Consider the following 23003-nt stretch of genomic DNA (forward strand, 5'->3'; position numbering starts at 1 on the left):
TTGGCCTGCCGGGTCTATGGAACATTTGGCTTTTCACAGCGATGGTAAAGGGACAGACGCAACATCACAGCTGTACAAGACACGAGAGCGAGGATTCCACAAGGGAACAGCACACATGCAAGCATTTTGGATGGGAAAGTTAAAAAAAAAAAAAAAGTATCTTCTGGTTTATCGGTGAAATACAAATGTACGTCCAGTGTAGTCAAAGTTCCAAAACACTCCTCGCGATGAGCAGACATGAAATTTGCTCATTCAGGGCAAGACCTTTGTCAACATGCAGCACACAAGGGTAGCTCCATAGCTGGGTGGGTGCAAAGCAGAACCTGGGTCTTAAAAGCACCCAGCAGCGGTTTGCACACCGGCTGAAATAGCCACACGTTCCTATCTGTGACCTAGCCACCGGGGTGAAACCATGCCTCGCCATGCTGTGGGGCCAGGCCTGCCCACCCCGGCAAGGCCAGAAACTCTTATGAAGAGCAAGGTATTAAGCTGGGCACTGAGAAGTGCAAAGGAGCAGCGGCTGGGTTGCTGTCAGCCACGTGCAGCCCAACGCCTCCTTCCAACCACTTCAAAGTCATTGCTATGAAAGAACCGCTGTTTGTCATACCTTCATCTCAGAGAAGTAACATAGCCCTTCCCAGCACTAAGAGAGGATATTAAGGCCTTATGTTTCTTTTTAGCTTGTGAAAGCACCGACACTCTCTGCCAGAGAGCGTCACGCAATAGGGATCCACAGCAGAAGGCTGGACTCTCCTTTTTGCTGCTGCAAGAAGGATTGCTATTTCCTCTCCCTCTGACAGCGGGACAGGCTGGACAGCAGATCTTCTGCAGGTGCGTGACGACAGCAGCGTCTCTGCAATCCCCTGGAGCCCTGTTTTCCTGCAGACTGAAACGAGAATGGCCAACGAGATGTCCTGGCTGACAAAGGAAAAAACCTTATTCCAGTACAGGCTTCGTCCGCCCAGCATGACACAGCCATGCAAGATGAGCAAAGGTGGCAGCAGGAGTTCACCCTGCTGCTGCATCCCTAGTGCCAGCAGAGGAAGGAGAAGGTGGCTCCTCTACACCACGACTCTCTGCAAGGCCCTCTCTTGGGTCCGCCTGCAGCTGCCATGTTTCAGAGCAGCCCCAGGTGGGGCACAGCAGGAAAGCAGAACAGAAGAAAGGAGAAGCAGACAAACTTGGCGCACACAGGCACGTACCTGAACCGCGGTCTCCGTGGGGCACCCACCCACCCACGGGAACCCAGCAGCTGCTGAAGCATTACACATGGAAAGAGGAAGCCCTGGCACACACATACACACGCACTCACATACGCTTACTGAGCAGCTTTAAAAAAGCTCTTCCCTCGGATTTCAGAAACACGCACAGGCACATGCACACACACCTCACCTCCATCCAAAACAGTTACTGGAGGTATTTTCTACAGGCGCTTTTCTACTTAGAGGTGAACTCCAGCCTCTCCCCCAGCAGCTTCCCCTCTGCAGCGTACTGTCTCCTATCCAGGCACTCTCCCTGTGCTTCCTTTCTCGTTCCCTCGCACACCAGCCAGAAAAGTCTCTCTCAGCCCGCTGCTGCCTCTCATCACTGCAAGCCAGCTGCTTCCAGGTCTTCAAGTGCAGCACGGTGGCACAGCCAGGAAAGGTGCACGGCAGCAGGGGTGGGTCCAAGATGGGCACAGAGCAGCCTCAGCAATGACATTTGTGAACAAGACTTTTTCATGAAAAACTAATAGTTAAAAACAGATCACATATTTGTACTCGTCTGGGAAAGGCCAGAGATGGCACTGCCAGTCCCAGATGTTCCCCAGGGCTCAGAGGACCCTGCTTTCTCCTAGCCCTCTGATACAAGGCTCATTGCTGCACCTCCACCACAGGACCGGGGAGCTGCCACCGAGGAACATCTGAACACATCTACTACAAACTCAAGGGGTCAGAGAAACTCTGAAACCCTCCCGTGCCCCTCCACCCCGGGTCAGCAGGCAGCACACCTGGGAATCCATCTTCTTCCTCACCACCCAGCTCCAGGAACGCATGCAGCTTCGCTCCCCTCCTTGCACGTGCCCAAATCCTGCCCAAAAGCACAGGCCCAGCACGTGCAGCAGGCAGCACGCGTTCAGCCCTGCCCGCGGCTGCGTTACAGTCACAAGCTAACATGCCTTGGGTTACACCCGGGCAGCTGGAAAGAGCAACCAGCAGAGCTCGTCTCCAGGGGTGCCGCGAAGTCTGTGTTAAGCACCACACCAAGACTCGTGAGGTCAGGTCAGTGTCCCCCGTGGAAGGGAGAGGCCCCCATGTGGTGACAGCAACAGCAGCAGATGAAAGCAGGGTGGCTGGGAATTAGGATTTTCTTTCTGAGACTAACCGGCTTCTTCGCTTCGAAAGTGTCTCGCTCATCTCGAAGTTTCTTGTTCATCTCTCTGCTCCAAAGGAAGACACAGGAGAGAGACAATGAAGCAGTCACCGAAAACGTGGTAAAGGCTGACGTTTGGAAGCTAAATGGGAACGGAACTTGGGGCACAAATACAGATGCTCTTTATTGCTGAGTATGTTGGGATTTCCAAGTATCCCAGCTCAGGTAACAGGCTCTGCATGCTACCCTTTAGTCAGCAGGGAAAACTAAATTCCTCAACTGGAGGGATTACTCAGTAAAATAACACAGCCTGTGCCCTGCTGGAGCTGACCAGATTGCAACTGCTCGGTCTGGGCCTAGAAAAACAAGCAGTGTGAGCACTTACCAAGTACACTCCCATAGCTTTCTGTGGGAGAAACAAGACCTCAGCACTGCCAGTGAAGCAGGCAATGAACTTCACAAGGCCGGCCAACCCTCCACTCCTACCCCCAAACTGGCCATCGACCATGCCAGCCGTTTGGGCCCCCCCGAGGAAGGAAGCAGGGTCTGATCTGAGTCCCTGACGTGCACGAGAGCTCGACTTCTGTCTCCAGTCCTGTTCTTACCTGAGGAGCTCCAGCTGCCGAAGGAGGCTTTGTTTCTCTTTCTGCATGTTCTTGGAGACTCTGAACACATCCCTGGGTGAAGGGAATTTAAAAGAGATGAATCAACAGGAGAGGAGATGCAAAGATCCCTTTCTCAGGGACACACGTGATATTCACAAAGATAAGGGCCTGTCCCATGCCGGGACGACTCAGAGGAAGCAGCACTGCCACGGGAGCTGGGACCACAGCTCTCCCACTCTCCTCCAGCATGAGGGCAGGGAACCCATCTCCCCCTTCACACTCCAGTTTCCCCAGCTGTTAGGGATGGGAAGGATGCTCACTGCCAGCTGGGAGCGAAGCACACCAGTGTTGCAGCTGAGTATTATTAAACTAAGCCCGGAAACAGGAACACAGTTGGTCAGCATAGGGTCTGTAGGAACTTTACGGAGGCAGTGATGAACTGGAAACGACAAGGAGGAGAAGCCTCCTTAAGGCTGAGGAACATTTACATTTTTACAGTGCCTTTAAAGCCAAATATCAATGAACATACTTGTTGCTCACTAAAGGCAGTGGGAGGTAGCAGTAACGCACCCTTTTTAGGCCCATAACACCACTGCACGTTACCTCTCTTCCTCAAGAAGAAACAGACAATCTTCTGCAAGACCATGGCTTCTAATTAGAGATCCTTATTCTTTAGCTACTTGCACACCTTTCCTTCTCTGCCTGGGTTCCTGCTCAGACAGCCCACACAGCCCCTTCCCTGCCCACTCCTACCTGTCTTTCTGCTCTTGCTCAAGCTGGGCCTCTTTCTGGAGCTTCTGTAGTTGCCCCTTCACAGCCTCCAGCTCCCATTTGCTTTTCTCCAGCTCCTCCAGCAGGTTTTCATTCAGGTGCCGAAGCCTTTCATTCTGCACACGGGTCTCCAGCTGCTCCGAGTTCAGAGACTGCAGCTGATGTTCCAGCTGTAATGGGAGAGGAGGAGGAAGAGGTGTTAAACACAGAGAGGAAGGGCTCTGTGCCACAGTCATGACTGTAAAAATAACCTGAAAGAGCAGATGTAAACGAGGCAGAAGGTAGGAAAACACAACTCAGGTCTACAACACCACCAGGGGTACCAGGAAGGTGAACTGGAAGCAATTATGTCTCATCAGTGCCAGCACTGGGGAGCAAGCAGCACAATTAGTCAGGCACAGCTGAGGAAGCGCTTCAGGCAGCGTGAGGAACTTGCTGCTACCGGGCACTGCAGAAATCAGAGTGCAAATGGGGGTCAAAGGAGGACTGGAAAAATAAGGGTGGAAGCAGGGGCTATTGAGGGAAGCATAGCTGTTGAAATGCATCGTCTGGTTTAAGGATTTCCTAAGCCGAAAAGGGGATACATCGAGGTGTTGGGGTATGTCACACTGCTGACATAAGGGAAGTTAAGTGACTGGGTGCCCTTTTCTACTGTTGGAGACAGAACCTTGGGCTAGAGGTGGTGTTTAAGCGCCACTGGGGCACAGTGCCACTCCGGACAGCACAACAAGCCACCAGCACAAACAACAGGCCTGACTTGGGAAGTTCAAAGCCTGCTGCCACAAGTGATGTGATTCCTCACAAATGGCTGGCACAGTCTGGGAGAGAGTCCGGGATGGATGCAGCAGTCAAATTCCCTCGTCTCAGATGAGCAGGGCATCGCTAGGAGGAACGTACTGACACGTCAGTATCCAGTTAACCATGCCAGCTAAACAGAGCCCTCTGCTGAAGTTGGTGCTACGCAGAAACTGTGGTACCCACAACCTGAACCGAACACTCCGCTTCCATGCTCACAATTACCCAGGCTGCACAAGCTGTCTGTTACTAAATGTTTTGCCCGCACACACAGACAAGTTTAGCCCTTTAAACACCATCTGTGACAACTTCTTACCCCATAGACAGAAAGTCAGGCACAGTGAGATGCGATCTCACCACAGAGCAGGTACTCTTATGGAAATGGAAATCCATGCGTGCTTTAAGCCTGCCTTTTATGCACCCTCAACTAGACTCTCTGAGGGAAAGGCAAGCAGCACACTGTGGACAAGATAAAGAGTTTTTCTCCTTCCTATTGCTCTCTGCAAATGCATATATGCAACAGTCATGATCAGAGCTCACCTTTCCTACGTTCCTTGAAACACAAGCCCCACATCTCTCCCCGCTGAGGCTTCAAGCACAAGTCATGCCCAGCTTTGTCTGGAGAGTTCCAGTCCTTTGGACATCACGGAAAATTTGAGCCCAGCCACGTATGCTGAGCAGTCAAGTTCAGAGTAAGAAACAGCAACACCAGCCCACAGCCTCTGGGTCTTTCAATAAGCCAGAGGACAGGCTTTAATTAAAACACCTGCCCTTCCCTAAGAATTCTCTGTCAGAAAGAATTCTCCAGTTTCATTTTGTCTGTACTCAAACAATACTGCAGAACAGCACAATCACAATACTGGCCTTACACCACAAGAGGGACCCGATTATCCATGTAGCGTGGTATGAGCCTCGGAGTTAAAGGCATCAGAAATGTTCATTTGAGTAAGAAAGTCTCCACAGACTCCCATATTCTGCCTTGATCCATAACACAAGGAGATACTACTTAGGAAGAACATGCCTAGACAGCCACTACGACCTCCATCCCCAGCGCCTACAGTACCTGGACTAGGGATGACAAGAATCTCCATCCCTGATTATTTCTCCTTTTCATGTTTACAGGCTCCTGTCCATTAGTTTGTCCAATCCATTCTTGAACTGCTGATACTGCTTTCCTCTACAACCTCCTGTGGCAAAAAAATGCAGCTCGCTAGTCCCCTTGTAAACAAGTATGTTCTTCGAGACCAGTCTCATACTAGTCTCACTGAGTGTCCTTCGCCTCTGCTGCTGTGGGATTTAGGGAATAATACTTCCACGCGGATCTTATGTTTTATATATAATTATGTAATAATACGTAATTATATATAATAATACCACCATGTTTTACACACTACATTATACAACATAATATATAGTAATAATAATTATATATAATAATATATAACACCATCCTGAGTCCGTAAAGCTGTTATACCTTCCCTCAGCCTCCTTCTCTCCAAAATTAGGTTTAAGTTTTCCTAGTTTCTCCTCTTAAGGCAAATGCTCCGTTTCCTTAATCCTATTAGCAATTGTACCTTTGTGTCTCAAGAATAATTCCCAGGGGCCTGTCTCGGGACTGGTGCTGTTTAATGTCTCTGTCAATGACAGGGACAGTGGGACCAAGCGCACCCTCAGCAAGTTTGCAGATGACACCAAGCTGAGTGGTGCAGGCGATCCAGCAGAAGGAAGGGACGCCATCCAGAGGGACCTGGACAGGCTGGAGAAGTGGGCCCACGTGAACCTAATGAGGGCAAGGGTTAGGGTTAAGGTCAAGTCATCGAGAGCAGCCCTGCAGAGAAGGACTTGGGGGTTCTGGTGGACAAAAAGCTCGACATGAGCCAGCAGTGCACACTTGCAGCCCAGAAGGCCACCTGCATCCTGGGCCACATCACCAGAGGGGTGGGCAGCAGGGGAGGGACGTGATTATCCACCTCTGCTCTGCCTTCGTGAGGTCCCACTTGGAGTGCTGCATCCAGGTCTGGGGGCCCCAGCACCAGAAGGATGTGGAGCTGTTAGAGAGGGTACAGAGGAGGCCATGAGGATGCTCGGAGGCTGGAGCACCTCTTCTATGAAGAAAGGCTGAGAGAGCTGGGGATGTTCAGCCTACAGAAGAGAAGGCTCTGGGGGGACCTTATTGCAGCTTTTCTATACTTAAAGGGGGCTTATAAAAAAGATTGGAGAGCAACTTTTTGCTTGGGCAGGGAGAGACAGGACAAGGGGGATGGTTTTAAATTACAAGAGGGGAGAGGTTAGGAGCAAATTCTTCACTCAGAGGATGGTGAGGCCCTGGCACAGGCTGCCCAGAAAAGCTGTGGATGCCCCAGCCCTGGAGGTGCTCAAGGCCAGATATCCAGCTTGGATTCCTCCGATCACCAGCACCTTCCAGGCACCTCCCATGACTTGTTTCTGCAGGGGTCTCGGTTTTTCAAAGAAAGGAAAGACACCCAGAACGGACCATCACATACAAATGCACATACCAGGGACGGAAAGCCAATGGAAAGTTTCTGCTTTGATCTTTTCATTGACTGATTAATCGGTACGTCATCAGATGCTGAAATGCAAGTATGCAGCACAAACAACTCAAAGCGTCACAGAACTGTTCCCTCTGGGTTATTCTGGAGCAGAAGAAAAACTATTGAAATTTGGCTCTTGCATGTGCATACACACCTTTCTTACACACCGCAAAAGGCTCCAAACTCACAATTTCCAAATCTTCACCCCATTTTCCTTGCCAAATACAGGCAAGGCAAAGTACAAGAGAAACCCAACCAGATAGGAAGATGAGCAGCCAGGATGTCACAGGATGACACTTCAGCTGAGGACAAACCAATCCACTTCAACACTTTCAGGGACAGGCGACAACTAGACTAGCCACCACTAAGTGTCAGCTGATGAAAACCACCCTCAGACAGAAAAGGTCTTAACAGAAAGACAGTAAAAGGGGATATGCTTTAGAAAGGCTTTGGGTCCTGTTACCTTCTTCTGTCGGTAGAGAATTTTCTCCAGCTCCTGCTCTTTGCTGCGCAGTTCCTTTTGGAGCAGGTTACTCCTGTCATGTCTCAGAGCTTCCTGCAGAGGTAAAGACACACAGCTGCTGATGTAACACCCAGCACAGTTAAGAGCTGTTCCTTGGCCAGATGAGCCACCACCCCTGCTTCGGACCAGAGAAAGTTTGACTTCAGCCAAGAAAGACAAGGTACCTGGCAGATTATCCTCTCCCTTTCTGCTTTGATCTGTTGCTCCATTTCTTCATAAAGGCACCTGACTTCTCGGTCATGGTCTGTCTCCTTCCTACAAAAGGAAAGGTGCATTGTCAGGAGAGAGAAAGAGAATGCAGAAAGAAAACAGGAGAGGTGGTGGAAAGAGTTCTACTAACAGCTGTGCAGCATTGCCAAAAAGTTATTTGAGTGGGATTTTAACCAGACCAAACGTCATGGGTGTGCACCGATGCAAAACAAACCTGTGGCAATTAAGTCGAGATAAAGAGTCATTTTATTACCACAAGAAAAATCTCCATGTCCTGTAACCCAGTCTCCCCTCGTACTTGAGGAAGAACATAACACACGAAATTGCATCCAAGTACCAGCTGGTTCCTGACAGCAGCTGGCCATGATGTTCTCCTTACCGCTTCAGTGCCTGCTCCATAGACTCCTTCTCATGATTCACCTCCTTGATGTATGATGAAACGCGCAACAGAAACTCCTCAAAACTGGATAAGAGCTCCGGGCGCTCCTTTCGTAGCCGGGCCCAAAGCTCCCGAACCTCACTTGGACTGGAGCAAGCACACAAGAGAGAAGGAAAGCAAATGAATTTTTGCCATCTTCTGGATTGTTACTCCAACTCTGATACACATTCGGGGCTGACAGCCTGCCATCTTCCTGTGCCTTCCTCCATTACACCATACAGCGAAGAGGAAGGGCAGACAATTTCTGAGCGTGCACGGGGACTGAGATCTACTGCAAAGTTAAAATGAAGGAGGTCAGCTGAAAGAGAAAAGGAGTCACCTAGAAAGCAGTTCTGGAATGATTATTTTCCAAGTACTCAGTAATAACACATTTGGTGTTTAAACGAAGATTGAAAGAGATAAACATTCAGCAAATTTGCTGTCAGCTGTGATCAAGCAGCAAACTCTTACAGCCAGCACACATCACATTGGTTTTATCACACCATGACTGTACTGGTGGATGCTGCTGCCCTTGTTTGCTTGCTTATTCAGCAATTTTGGGAACTGAGGCACAAACAAAAGAGTTTTCCAAGAGTGTTGCATTAGGATTATGAAGGAAGCCCCAGAAATCCAAGGTCTTGTTTTTGTGAACCTGCAATAACAATTACATTGTTTTGGCATTTAGCTCATCACAACCAGTATACAGCACTTAGAAACTCAATCTTTCTCAAAGAGTCTCATAAATCTCATGTTTGTTTTCGGAACGAGTTTTTTTTTCCTTTTTTTTTTTTTTTAAATCCATGGATTATTTTGGAGAAACTACCTTGAAATGTACAAAACAATTATACTCATAGACATTATCCAAATAGAAATTTTTCTTTGTCTATGTATTTGTCTCCCTTAGTATTCTTCATGAAAAAAAAGAAATTACCAAAAAGCCCTTGATTCCCTCTGCCACCATCACAAGATAGCCTCCCACTTTTGTCTCAAGTTGAAAAAAATGACTGACAGTTCTTCAAAACTTCAGATTTTAGCTAACAGAAAATATTCAGCTCCATTAACACACAAAGCCATTTATCTGTAGCAAAACCAGCGAAGATAGATAGTTCAGATTCCTAATCTACCCCCAATTAAGTTCTGGTTTTCGTTAATTCCTTACAACTGGCTCGGCACAAACGTATGATATGAAGTAGCTGTTGGACTCATTGCATAAAACTACAAGTAAGTGGTCGAAACAAAACACAGGGTAAGTCCTAACACACTTTAAGACCAGATGCTTCACAAAGAGTCGTAGACAGCAGAAGCTACTCATCCAAAACAATAACACAGCCCTTCACAGTGTCATCCCATTCTTTGAGGCATAAAAAAAAAAAAAGCTTCCCAGAATTTTTCTTGAGAAGCTCTTTAGCATTAAAAAAAAACAGGTAGGTGTTCTGTATCACAATGAAAATGAAACAAAATCTGTTTCATGACAGACAAAGCTCTGCAAGCAGCAAAATCCTTTGCTCTCAGCTTGTCTTCAATCCCGTTGTCCCTACTGGGAGCAGGGCTGCCCCCAGCAAGCTGCTGACAACTGTTGAACTACGATGTCTGAAAAAATCAAAGCCTGCCATGGATGCTGTCGGGCCACCCCAGCTCCAGCAGCTGTGCATCAGTACGAAGCAATTATGGAGAATGTTTCACTTGGGAAGGCCCTAAAAAAATCTCCTGTGGTGTAGCAGCTGGATGACACGGGTCAGCAGACTCTACCACTGCATGAGCATTGATACCAATTTTTAAGGCGCAGGTTTTAATCCCTTGCCCGTTTCAGCCTCTCACCATTTTCAAGACCAGCGCAGTCCCAAGCGGCCCCTTGAGCACAGATCTTTCAGGCATGGTCTCAGAGCTAAGATTCTCTGAACATGTGTGAACAATCACACCCCCTTTTGGAAGGGACAGCACACACATCCTCCTTACCTTGTCTAACCCTCACAGGCTTCTTTTCATTTGCTGCATGCAGATGAGTTTCCACATCAATTGCTACATTTTACAGCTGTGGTTTTGAACTTGCAGTTTGGGAAACTGAGAAAAGCACTGCACTGAAAGTAATTTATAACCGATGAGAAAACCCAGACTTCACTGCATTTGTTACCAAGCACATGAAAACACGAGAGAGCAAGACAGAAAACCCAAGCAGTAGTTCAGAGAGCAAGCAGCTCACTTCACTTCCTTGGTGTTCGCTGGTACTTTCAAGTGTCGGTACTGCAAGTTCAAAACAGGGCAAAAGTAAGGCCATGAGATTCTCCTACTTACTCTTCAAATACTTGGGCTGCTCCGAGCTGCTCCATCATGGAGTAGAAGCGTTTCTCTTCATCATCTGCCGGGTCCATATCATCTGACCAGCCTGACTCAAAGGTCTCCTCGTGACTGGAGCGATCTGTCTTTCTGGCCCCCTGACACATGTCAATTCCTATCAACTTTCCTGATGGAAGGAGAAGGGAAGAAGGAGAAAAAAAAAGTCAAATTGGATGTCATTTAAGGAGTTGTTATTCAAATGGCAGCCTGACACAGCCCCATGAGAAGCTGCGTGGGTGCTGCTCTTGTAGAAGACAGCTCCTGGTGGGTAAAGAGCCTCCACTCTGACGTCCTGAACGACGCGTCCAGTGTTCAGCCTTCGATGCTGGGACTGAAGCTGGCTTCCAGCCTGACAAAGGGCTGCTACGGCTCTGCTCACATCTGTGCTAAGATGATCTACCACCCACAGCCTTGGATCCTCTGCGCGTGGAAGATGGCATTTGGTCATTTCACTCCTGCGGAGCGGTGCTGTGGGTACGTTTGTCAGTGGTGTCACGAACTCCCTCTGGGACTGCAAGCCAGGCACCAAATAGCTCTGCGCCTCAGTTTCTCAGCTTATAAAAAAGTGGTGGTGGGAGAGCATTACCCTTCCCTCCTCACGTGCTACATCTGTTCTGATTCAAGTGCTACAGGACAAGGACTGCCTCTTGCTAGGATTGCGTGGCGTGTCTGAACAAAATGACCTTACCCTCTCAGCACCCCCTCCGGCCCCATCCCACGTATGTAAGGCTTCCAGCTTTCCAGATCCTGTTTCACGCTGAGACGCTAATGCCATGAGAATTTCATGCTATGCAAGGCATGTGACAGGAACTGGTGCTGGGAACAAATTCTTAAAGAAACAAATCGAGTGATCCTGTCCAGAACTCAGGCCCTCATCCCGCACACCAAGGTCAGGCCTCCATTAGCAGCTACCCTTCCATCCCAGGACACAGCTGCTTGGATCCAAAGGCAGAAGTGACATCCCAGCCACAGGGCCAGGAGCCAAGGATGTTCAGAGCATGGCTAAGAACATGAAGCTGCTCTAAGGGGAAAATATCCAAAATCTGTGTACCTCACGTCATTTAACTCTACCACGTCTTGGCTCCAAACGTCTTCACCACATCCCCTCCGCTAACTACGTACAATACTGTGAGAAGTCATCTGCAAAAAAGAGTGCTGAGGTCCTGATGCAAGCTTCTTTTCCCTTTCTGTTGTCCCTCTGTGCTTGGATGCCAGGGACTGCGTCCAACACATGGCAGGTTGCCCCACTGCACTTCCTCCTCCTCTTCCCAGGTGGTCACAGCTCCACTGCACCCTGGGCATCTGCTAGAAACCTGCCAGGCTCGGGGCCACGCCAGCCCAGCATAAGACACGTGTTGCTGGGGTCTGCAACACGTTTTCCTCCACGCTGGGAGTAACGCAGAGGGATGCAGAACCTAGCAGCTTCTCTCCCACTTTTAAAATGTGTAAAAATCCTACAGCAAGGACAGGCAGGCCCCACTCCAGCTTAAAACCTTGGACAGTTATTAAGGGGGTGGGCTTAGATTAGGCACGTTGGATGTCTGCTTTAAAGAAAGAATAATTATCTCTCATTATCTGTCTCTTAGAGCTGGGAAAATTGAGGTAGGGAATGGTCGGAAGATTGTTTTGACATCCCAGAAGGCTCTCACGTTGCTTTAAATTGAACATTTTAAATTGATGCTCTTTTTGTCGGCTGTGCAGAAACACCCTGTAACCTCTCAGAGGCCATGCAAGGAGCCCTCTGAAGAAGCAGAGCTGATGGCTGCACAGTTCCCAGCTGGAGCTCTTTCCCTTGATCTCCCCCCTGTACGTTCTGGAAGGACGACAGCAGTATGCCAGGGCAAATTCCCCGGTTAGAGGTCAGCCTGAAAAGGATCTCAGTGAGGCCAGCCACAAGGAATGACCATAAGGAGAAGAAATGGAGAAATTAAGTGTTTTGCAGTTAAGTGTTTTGCCTGGACTGGAGCAAGTGTCAGGGAGCCAGGCTGCCAAGGCAGGGCGGTACCTGACAACCTGCTCTGTTCCAGGCTGAGACACAGCAACCAGCCAGGGTGGCCCCAAGGAAAATCTGGCCTGCTCTACCAGCACTGAGGCAGGTACCCTCATGACGTCCACCTATGGCTAGCACCCCCAACTCAAAAAAAGCCCTGCTCAATCAGGATACAACAACTCCTTAACGTTTCTGAAAAGCCTAGACCACCTATGTCCACTCCCTTTGGCCTGATCCCAACACCAGCAACACCTCCACATGCCCCAGCAGCCCAAGGAAGGGGCTAACAGGTGCAGATGTTTTGAGAGCTTACAACCAGCTAAGGCAGCTGAGCACACACAGCAGGGTTATTAGTGCTACGCTCCATCCCTCCTCCTCAACACCTCTTTTGCTGCTCGTGCTGCTGGATGACCACTTTGCTATAGGAGTAACATTATTCTAGTGTTTGAAAAGACAACAGCAATAGGAAAACAAAAGCTTATTGTAGTCACCTTGTTAACCTACTAACAGGACTCCTACTGACAGCCTTCCTTGTACGGCACTGCTTAAACCAGCTAGAGACAGCTGCCAAGCTGCCCCCTTGTAAAACGAGGGTTGTTATCCAGATGAACAACCACGGATCACACACGGACAGGCTGCAGGATGTACCCATCTCCAGTAAGAGAGGCCCAGCAGCTAGCTCTACCAGGTAGGCAGATGACAGCAGTCTTGTAAGAAGGGGACACGAAGCCTCAGGAAGGGGTCAGCAGTCCTGTACACACACACACCTGCCCCAGTGATATTCAGGTAAACATGGGGCATTGCCACGCATAACTGGTACAGCTTCAGCAGAAGCACCGCGCTTGCAGCTTTCTCGCCAGCGTAAAAAATTCTGCAACCGATTTTTCCTTCCTCTTTCTCTGTGCAGTCCTTACCCAGCCCCATGCTGAACTCCACAGGCGTCAGGTATCCGTTATTGTTCTGCTCCAAGCTGTCAAAAACAGTCTCCAGCTGCTCAAGTGTTAGGGGGAGTTCACTCTGAAGCCGCTGCAGAGAGAACAAGAGCGAACAAAATGAAGGCATGACTCAAGTCTTCCCCGTGACCTGCTCTGTCTCTGGTGTACCCAGCTTTGGATACTGTGCCCTGGTTGGGATGAGACAGTCTGGGGGTGTGCCTGAGTCACGCCACAAACGCCTGTTTGAGCCCACTGATAAAGCTTTCCACCACCTGATGATCCAACCAGGACTACAGAGAGAGAGCTTCAGGTTCTTTTGTTTGAAGGGAGCTCAACCCTCTTCCAGCCCCACTTCAGCCTCCAGCTCGCCGCCTGCCTCCACCCAGCCCTGCCCAGGCTCTACCCAAGGGTGGCTGTGCCCCGGGGCACCGCCAGCCTCCTGCGGCCACTGCTGCTCCCAGGGGAGCTCCGTGGGCACATCAGGTACCAGCTCCACCTCTTCAGCCAGAACGGGAGGACAGACTTGTGATCTAGGACTCAGGGTGTCTGCGTTCAGTCCCTAGCTCTTGCAGGAAACCTTGCGGATCATAAGCAAAACGTTTAGTCTGCAACAGAGAGTTAGCTTCCTTCTGTCATCTGTCTGGTGGGATTGCATCCTTATTCCTGCTACGCAGACAAGGAACAGAGATTTCCCTTTGAAATACACGTGCAGAGTACACAGTGCCAAGGGGGTTCCAAAGAAGCTTCCAAATAACATGAGGTCTGGGCCAAAAACCCATCACCATCTGTTAAAAACTCAGCTTTGGATAAAGCTTAAGAAATATTTATTAACGTAAGTATACAAAATGAGGCATCACGCAACCCATGAGTCAACAATTAAACCAGGATTTGTTTACTGAACTGGACTTGCCAAATGTTAATCATAGACTGAGAAAGAGATGGGACAGGAGAAAAACGGTCCACATGAAATCTTCCTGATAAAACGTTAAAGCAAAAAGCACAAAGAAAACGGGATTCTGTTAACACATGCTGTTTTGAACAGAAAGCAGCAAAACTTATTATACCAGAGCAAAGTCACAATTCAGGCCTAAAGAGAATGTTTGAGGTAAGGCTTCAGCTATGTTTGAGACCAAAAAAATATAAAAAAGTTAGAGGTTTTTTTTTTGTTAAAAGACTGCGGGGACTGTTGTTGTTTATTGTGGTGTTATTTTGTTTTTTAAATAAACCAAAGATTTTTTCCCCAGATCTCCCATCCATCGCATGCTTAATGTTTGTAGGATCTGTTGTGATTTTTTTAATTTTATGCATTCCTTACAAATTTGGGATTGCAGTCCCCCCGTTGTCCCAGGAATTCCCAAGGGGCACACGGCCTTCCCAGGAGTTTTGGCAGCCGGCTGTGGCAGAGTCTGGCTCCCAGGGAGACAGACACGTGCATGCCCATGCTTGCCAATGGATAAGGTATGCCACGTTCTCCCCTCTTCTGGCCCCCCATGCCTTTACAGCTCCTCCCAGGAAAGGGGATGGATTTTTTTTCCCTCACCTGCATGTCCAGCTTGGTGATAAAGCCCTTCTCATCCTTGTCACACAGCTGGAAGAGCTCCCTTGCCTTTTTGAGCATCTCCACCTCCACGTCTTCCAATTCAGTCGTTCGGCTGGAAGGAGAAGCACCAGGAGTCACCTCACCCTCCTCGTCCCCCTCCTCTTCTGCTTCCCAGTGGACGTATCTCAAGCACGAACCCCTCTGGTTCTCCATCTTTTCAGAGCTTTTTCCCCCAGGGCAGGGGCAAATGGGAGAGCTGTGGGGCAGGAAACACAGAAAGCCCAGTCAAACGGCACCCTCCACTTCTTACCACCGCGTTATCTGGTTACACGCCTTGTTGGTCTGATGGTTGATCCTCAGCATCTGTGTCTGCTACCGAGCAGACAGCTGGGGGTTCGGGACACAGAGAGGTTGGCAGAGGTACGTGCTGTAAACGACACGGGCACAACGGGGCTTGCCACGCGGCTGCAACCCTCCACGCTGCGCGCTGAGAGCAGGGCCAGCTCCCCGCACGCCCTGCCCGCGATGCTTCCCTCCGCTCCGGGTTCCTCTGGTATCAGCACGAGCTCTTCCTCCTCCTGCTGCTTTTTTGTACAGACCTGCACCACAGCTCCAAGAGCCCACAGCAGGACAAAGGCAGCGAGGAGGAAGATCTGTGCAGGCGACAGAGGAAAAAGGATAAGGATCACCTCTCCCACCCAGACCCCACAGCTGACTTCCCAGCGCCGGCATTTTCTTGTTAACACTTCCCAAATAGTAACTCCATCTTCTTTCGTGTTACCACAGCACAAAAAGAAAGGTCTGAACATTCCTACACTGGGACATAAGATGGGAAAAAATTAATAAGCTGGGCACTCCTGCCCTTTTTGCCTCTGTTTTGAGAGCTCATAAGCTGCCAAACAGAATTTTAATCTGAAATGTTCACCTTTGTAGGAAGGAAACCACACAATTATGGAGACATTTCAGATGCCAAAGAAAATAATTCCCATTATTTACACGTACATGAAACAAAAAGGCTAGGAAAGAGAGCACAGGAGGGGGATTTTAAAGATGCATGCAGTGCATCCCTACCCCAACACACCTTCCGACTCGCTGATCCCACGTAACGCTCTCCAGACAGCTTTTCTTCAGCACCACCACCACATTTTTAAGCCTTGTTGCACCAATTGCTTCAGGCTTCTCCTGCGGCAGCTCTGTGCTCCGCACTGCAGGGCAGAAGTGAGCTGTGCAAGCAGGCTGACAGCAGATTGAAACGGTGCTAGCCACGAGGGCTTGGGTTTTTTGTTTCTGAAACCTCCAAGAAATTAAAAGCCGTGTACAGATGCAACGATAACGAGCGACTCGATTCTGTTTGTGCCCTCAGTACGTTGGGACGATAAAGAACTTGATGGCCTGGAAGAATGTCACCGCGCAAGAACTGTATGAAACTAATACAAAAGGAGAAGGCGGTTATGCACCATGCTATTTGACTCCATTCATTACTGCTGCTCCGTGAGCCAGAGGGTTGTTCTGCTTCAAAGAACGAGCAGAATGCTTTGCTCCCTCTCTCAAATCGCCATTTTTTCAGGGCATCTCTGCTTAGTGTCACTTGAAACAATATTTATTTGAAACTCTGCAGAAGACTGCCGACAGATTGGTAGCATTATGTGTTTCTGGTGAAGCAGTCATCCCTGGCAAGCAGGGGACACAGACATGGACTCAAGCTTTGGAGAGCAGTGTTGGGGAAAGAAAGCATGAGAAGTTGGACCTGTAAGAGAAAAAACAGACCTAAATATCTTTAGCTGCATGGATTTTACAGGTGACTATGGTGAGAAGTCCGAGAGCCACACTGATGAATTGTAATTACTGGCAGCCACCTTGCTAAACCTTTCTGCCAGACCCATTTCTTCCACAAGGAAGTTCGAAGCAAGAGCCCTAACAGGACTGAGGGAAAGGAAAAAAAGGAACAGAACATGGAAAAGCACGAATAAGAAATAAGTTTTCTAAAACTTCCCACTAGCTACCTAAGACACACTGATGCCACCAGAAGATTTTACTTTTTTGCTAGCAGCGCCATGGGTTGTGTTTCAACACCAACTCAGAGCAACCCAGCCAGACGACGTCTCCCCAGCCCTGCTGCAGCCAACAAAAGGCTGCACAAGGAGGATGTTCTGCTCTCTCTCTGAGACCTGTTTGCAAGCTGGAATCGGAAATGTTACATCCCCACCTCTAGCATCTCCCCATTTTATCAAAAGCCCAGCTGTATTGTAGCTCCCAAATCCTAGTGGAGCTAAAAGCCTCTTCATTAGAAGAGCACGGGCAAGAGTCTGAAAGGATTTGACTCACACATGTGAAAAACCAAGCCCATTAATTCAACACTGAGAGGACAGAGTCTCTTGTTCAAACTGTTTCAAGTGGCTTGAAGCCAGACGTGGCTCTCAATGTCGAGATGGCACTTGCAGAGGAACAAGGCAGCAAATAAAAGAGAGTCCCAGTATGCAAAACACACTGCGGCTCTCTGACGGACTTCTTTCCCTGAGGCCTTTGAGTTGTTCCTCATCGCCGTCCCTTCTGTAAGGACATCGCACGGTATAAACACGGATGAGGCACGCGGCAGATCTCAATCTAACAAGTGCTGTCAGACCTCCCTCAGCTACAGATCGTTGCTGCAAACTGCTGAGGAAGCAGCTTTACCAGCAAGACGCAGGGCATCACCGACGGAGAACTCTGAAGGAGGCTGGGGTCACTGGAGCAGAAAACCTGGGTACCGCTGTCCAAAAGCCAGATTCATTGCTCCAGGTCTCATCTCTCAGGGCAAGACAGTCATCGAGACAACACCAGTCAAGCATGAATTTCCACACCTAGCTTGGCATCAGGCTAATCTCTGCATTTTGCTAGATGTACTACCATAAGAACATCTGCAATGGGCCGCAGCAAAGCTCATCTAGCCCAGACCACCACCAGCTCCCCCAGAAGGTGGAAGTGTTGGGGACCTGATGGCACCAACAAGCTCCAGCTGCCCCGGCCAGCTGGTAACCACCTCCGCGTGTCACGTCCTGCAGCTGCCTCTTCCCTCACCCAAGCGGTTCGAGATAGTCCTCGGGACCTGTGGATTACACGTGGAAAGCAAACACAGATCAGCTCAGAGAAAGCACAGGAGAACCTCGTCTGACAGTAAGGAAAACGAACACTGGGTGCTGTTCCACACGCAGGCAACTCAGACCAGTCTTACGCGCATGTTGTAACCACTCGAGGCATAAACTGCAGTTTGTCTCGTGCAAAGCTGGGCCAGAAAATCAGCTGGGCCTGCCGGGCAAGGCCTCCTCTTGGGAAGTCACAAGACCTGAATCTCAATCCTGACTCAGCCTGCCATATGGCCCCGGGTAAGCCACGTCACCTGCCCATGCCCACAGCACTGTCCTCCCCTCCGCTGCGAGGCCGGTGCTGGTGCTTTATTTTAAGACCGTTCCTGGAGATCGATAATTACACATGAAACTCACGCAGCAGAATGGTTCCAAGGCCTCATAGCTAAAGACAAAAAAAAAAAAAAAAGAGAACATAAAACTTGGAAGGCCTGCAGATTTCAACAAACAGAAGAACGAACCCAAGGTGCTTTCTCTGGAGGGGGGAGATGCTCCTTTCAGGATATTTTTACAAGGTCATGGTTTCCAATTTATTCTCTCAGAAAGCTTTTTTTTTTTTTTGTAGCAGTAAGCAGTGTTAAAGAGGTAAAGAAAAGTCATTACTCGTCAACAGCCAAGCCCTTATCTATGTGACCATGAGGACCACACGCACATGACAATTTTGTTCGTTTTTCTCAGCCCGATGACGAGGAAAGGAAAGGAAAAGGGGGGAGCACAGCCAAATTCCCCACAGCTGGTCCTCAGCTGACCTCCACCACCGGCAGGGCATTGTGCAGACACTGAACACGCAGCATTCCTAGCAGCCCTGCCAGAATGCAGGGCAATGAATCAACAGTTCACAAAGGGAAAGCTAAGGACAACTGGATAAGTGGCTTACCCAGGATTACAGAGCAAGTCCGGTGCTTGGACTTGCTATAGCTGTGGAGCTATAAAGGAAAGCAGGGTTCTGTGTTCCTATACCACCGTGTTTTTTGGTGACATTGTGGCAGAAGGTAATTTTAAAGGAGATTCTTTATAGGTGTGCAGTAGGTGTCCAAGGTGTACAACAAAACAAAGTGTTCAGATACTTGCTGGGAAGTTTCAAAGAGGAGATCCCGTGTATCTCTGCCCAAAACAATATTATTGGAAACGAAAAAACCCACCCTCATACTGAAGCCAAATAGCTACGCCAGTTATTGAAACAGGTCAGAAGAACACACACCCTTTCATTTCCACTCCTCGTGCAGACAAAGAGCCCAGCAACTTTAAAGGAAGCCCAGCACCAGAAATGCCAGAAAAGTGATGTTAGGGGCAGCGAGGTGCCGGGGCAACGGTGTGCCGCAGGCAGACCGCCTGTTCTCCAAGCGAAGCCCACAAAAAGATGCCTTGCAGGATCAGGCCCATACGAGGAGCCCACCCAGCAGCACACACAGGCTTGTGCACGAGCACCCCAGCAATTCAGCCTTGCCCTTCTGCGGGTGCTCAGATGGGCACCGATCGCGCTTCTGATGCATACGCTGGGTGAGATGGGCTTGCTCGCGTGTCCTCAAGGACACTGCACAGAGAGAAGGAGGCGATGGGCCAAGGCAAAAGTCCCTGCAGCAGAAGCTTGTTGCCCCGGCATGTGACAGATGCAGAGCAGGAGCAGACCGAGACGCCGGAGCTCAACGCCTTCGCTTGCTCATGGACCGGGAGCGTCACTCGGGAGCAGCGGCTAACAAGCAGGTTTCAAAAGAAAAGGTCAATAAAAGCTTTATGGGTCCGTATATCATTTTGTAACAAACACGTGCCGCTCGCTCTGTTTATTCTGCCTTCCCTTCCCACCCGCTCTTTGGAAAGTCGGTAATTGCTATAAAAACAGCGCTCCTCGTAGGGCGCAGTCCCCTCTGCAGGTGACGAGGCTCTCAGGTTTTACAGCACTGTGAGACTCGGTGATCTCACGTATTTACAGTGATTATCATTGCTCACACACGTTGACGAGTATCCTCACTGCATGCAAAAAGCACTTATTACGAACGGGCTGACTGAATTACAGCCAGACAAGCCTCTCCGATCAGGCGAACGTGGAGGAGAAGCCCCGCCAGAGAACGCCACCAATCCCCGTGTCGAGTGTGATCCCACGCAGGCTGAAATTTCCAAAAGCTGCTCCAAGGAACTGGGCACCCATTTGGTGGAAACTGTTTTAAAAGGCTCTGCCACAGCCTCTGAAAAGGCTGCAAGGAGAGCAGGAAGAAAAGAGTTCTTTCTCAGCGTACTTTGTACAAAACTAACTTTACTCTTTCCCTTCTATAGGAAATTTGCTTCCATTGTTTGGGATCTGTTTGGGTGGTTGTTGGGTTCTCCCTTCCCAAAGGGAATGGCAGGAAAAGAAATACATTGAAAAATTAGAAAAACACCAATTGTTTTATGAGGGTTTTTTCTTTAAAAAACTAAGAAACCGCCACACACCCTGGGCTGAGCGCCTGCAATCAGGTGTAATATCTCGAGATACACTTCATGCACACTCTCTCTCTCTCTTTTAATTGCCTGCACTTGATTGTATCCCTTTAAGGAAATAGGAACGAATCCAGGAACCTTTGTGTTGTTTATTCAGCGGGAGATTAGCCCAGCCTGATAGCTCTGAGCTAACCCGTGCTGCAATATCGATGGGTGACTTCACTATGGGATGTGCCAGGAAGATAAAGAGGTATATCCCAGAACCACGGACTGCTGGAATGGGCTCCGCCATTCACAGCAGCATCTCAGAAAACGCACTCTGCTCCAGTTCAGCACTTGCCTCACCTCAAACAGGAACTCGTTTTTTACGACTTGTCACGCCAACTTCTTGAACTTTGTCAAAGCAACCTGCCGTGAAGAAACCTGCTGGATGCAGGCTGCACGCCCCTATCTGCGTCCAGCTGGAGACGGCTCTCTGCTTTATTTCAAGGCGTGAGCGCTGATGAACTTCCTGAACTGCACTCGCTGCTGCCTTCTGAGCTTCTCGGCCCAACACCGCAACAGAAAGCACCGACACACGCCAAGAGTCATCGCAGCAACGTCTCCAAGACCGCCAGGTGTCCACAACATCCCCTGACAATATCCTTTCCCCAGGAGACGGCCACAAATGCTCCGTCTCCGTCGCGCCCACGCACTGCCCCTCTGCCATACCTATCGCGAGCCAGGGACACTCTGCAGCTGTCACGCCGGCCGTGTCACCCTGCTGGCACCGCAAACACCGCGGGCGTGTGTTTGCTCTGGAACCGCTCCTGCTAGCCGGGGTTTTGGCTTTGGTTGGGTTGTTTTTCTTGGGGAGCGGGAGAGAAAGCATCAGTTTTTCCTCCAGCAGTATTTGGGCCGAGAGTTAATTCTCAGCAATTAAAAACTAAATCGAAAACACATTTTTTCCATAAACAGCTAACGGTCTAGGATGTGTCAATGTAACTAGCATGCAGCTGATTTTCCACAAAATAAAGAACATGCCTGCAACAAAATATGACAAATAGCAACAGCCAGCTTAATAACAAGTCATTTTTAAAAATTTCTTCACTTTATAAAGTCTTTCAAGTTTCCCCAAACTTTTTTTTTTTTTAATGAGACAAACCAGAACATTGCGACATCTCCAACAATGCAACGTAAGGATTCATCTCATACACCCCGACGGCAGAGGAATGGAAAAACCCCACAACATTACGCCCTTCGGCGTCACGAAGAAGTCAGTGCACTTCCACAGATCAGAGATCTCGCTGCACATCCACAAAGGACACAATTATCCGGAAGAAAGTAAATATCGCTCACTTAGTCAAGTGGAGAAGGCTCTGAGAGGGATCAAGTTTCTCGCTGATGCCACTGCTGTTAATGTTCCACCACAAGTATGTGGTTGCTAGAGGACAGGGGCAATCAGCTCGAGCCCAGCAATTGAGAAAGACAGGATATTTTACCCGTGACGAGGTAACACAACCTTTATTCCCCGCTGAGCGCTGCCGGCAGCGTTGCGAAGCTGAAGGTCGGCGCTTTGAGCACAGCAGTCGGGAGGCAGATCGCACCTCGGGGCTTTCAAAGAGTTTTTACAGGAGAAGACGTCAATCCAGAGCAGCTCCTTGGCACCTTGAATGGAACATCACCGGCAATTCCTTCCGAGCTCCGCTGCCTTGAGCAAGGGGAGTCCTCAGTCCTCTGCTGGTGACGAGCCACACGCACCCTCTTGGTGTCTTCAGAGTACTCGAAAGGCAAAAATGTATTATCCAGAGACACATTTTTGCTGAATAAATGGACGAAAGGTCCTAAAGGATACACAAAAGCTTTGAACGCAGAAATTTGTTTTTACGGAGTCATGCACGTAACCAACTCCTGAATGGCAGAGCCGGTAAACAACTGTCCCCAGTCACTGTCATCTCGGAGAGAAGAATTCGGCAGCCTCAGATAAAATTGGGTGGTGCACATAAAGCACAAGGAAGCACTTCTTCACGCGCTGTTAAAGCGTGGAACTCCCTAACACAGGATGCCGAGGATGTCATACGCATCCACGGGCTGCAGAAGTGGTTAGTTTTTCCTTCCTGAGTTTGTCCATAAAGGGCTGTTACAAAAAATCTCTCTTTTTAGCTGAGAGAAATCTCTGAGCCACAAGCAACCGACCGAGCGTACTAGGGACGTATTGTTCTGCATTTGTGATGGGAAGAAGAGGGTACCTGCTACCAGCTGCTGTTGAATACACGGTGCTGGTTCAGCCTGGCCATTCCTCTAGCTGGATCCCAATCTTGTTGCCACTTCTTCATTAAATTTCCCAATAGCTGGCCACTGTTCTGGCCCCGAGCCCCTCCTGGCCCGCTGCAAGGTTCCTCAGCAACTTCAGTGCCCTCTTTGCGCAAAGGCTAAAAATCCTGTGACAATCCTATCCCAGG

The 23003-nt window shown here is 49.3% G+C and overlaps 1 protein-coding gene across 2 annotated transcripts in view; it reads right to left on the reverse strand.

Moving 5' to 3' along the window:
- CRACR2B (calcium release activated channel regulator 2B) overlaps window positions 1-23003 on the reverse strand; it is a 38774-nt gene that overhangs the window by 12479 nt on the left and 3292 nt on the right. For both annotated transcript variants that reach the window (XR_014585443.1, XM_083839565.1), the window contains exons 2-10: window positions 15026-15281; window positions 13465-13576; window positions 10519-10687; window positions 8188-8334; window positions 7763-7853; window positions 7539-7631; window positions 3711-3898; window positions 2958-3029; window positions 2365-2419 (exon numbers count right to left, since the gene is read on the reverse strand). Coding sequence is in view for 1 of the 2 variants with exons in the window: in XM_083839565.1 (XP_083695691.1) it covers window positions 2365-2419; window positions 2958-3029; window positions 3711-3898; window positions 7539-7631; window positions 7763-7853; window positions 8188-8334; window positions 10519-10687; window positions 13465-13576; window positions 15026-15281 (1183 nt within the window). In the remaining variant the exon portion in view is untranslated. The remainder of the gene's footprint in view (window positions 1-2364; window positions 2420-2957; window positions 3030-3710; window positions 3899-7538; window positions 7632-7762; window positions 7854-8187; window positions 8335-10518; window positions 10688-13464; window positions 13577-15025; window positions 15282-23003) is intronic.

Source organism: Anser anser (genome assembly GCF_964211835.1).
Source record: "Anser anser genome assembly, chromosome: 5".
NCBI lineage: Eukaryota > Metazoa > Chordata > Aves > Anseriformes > Anatidae > Anser > Anser anser.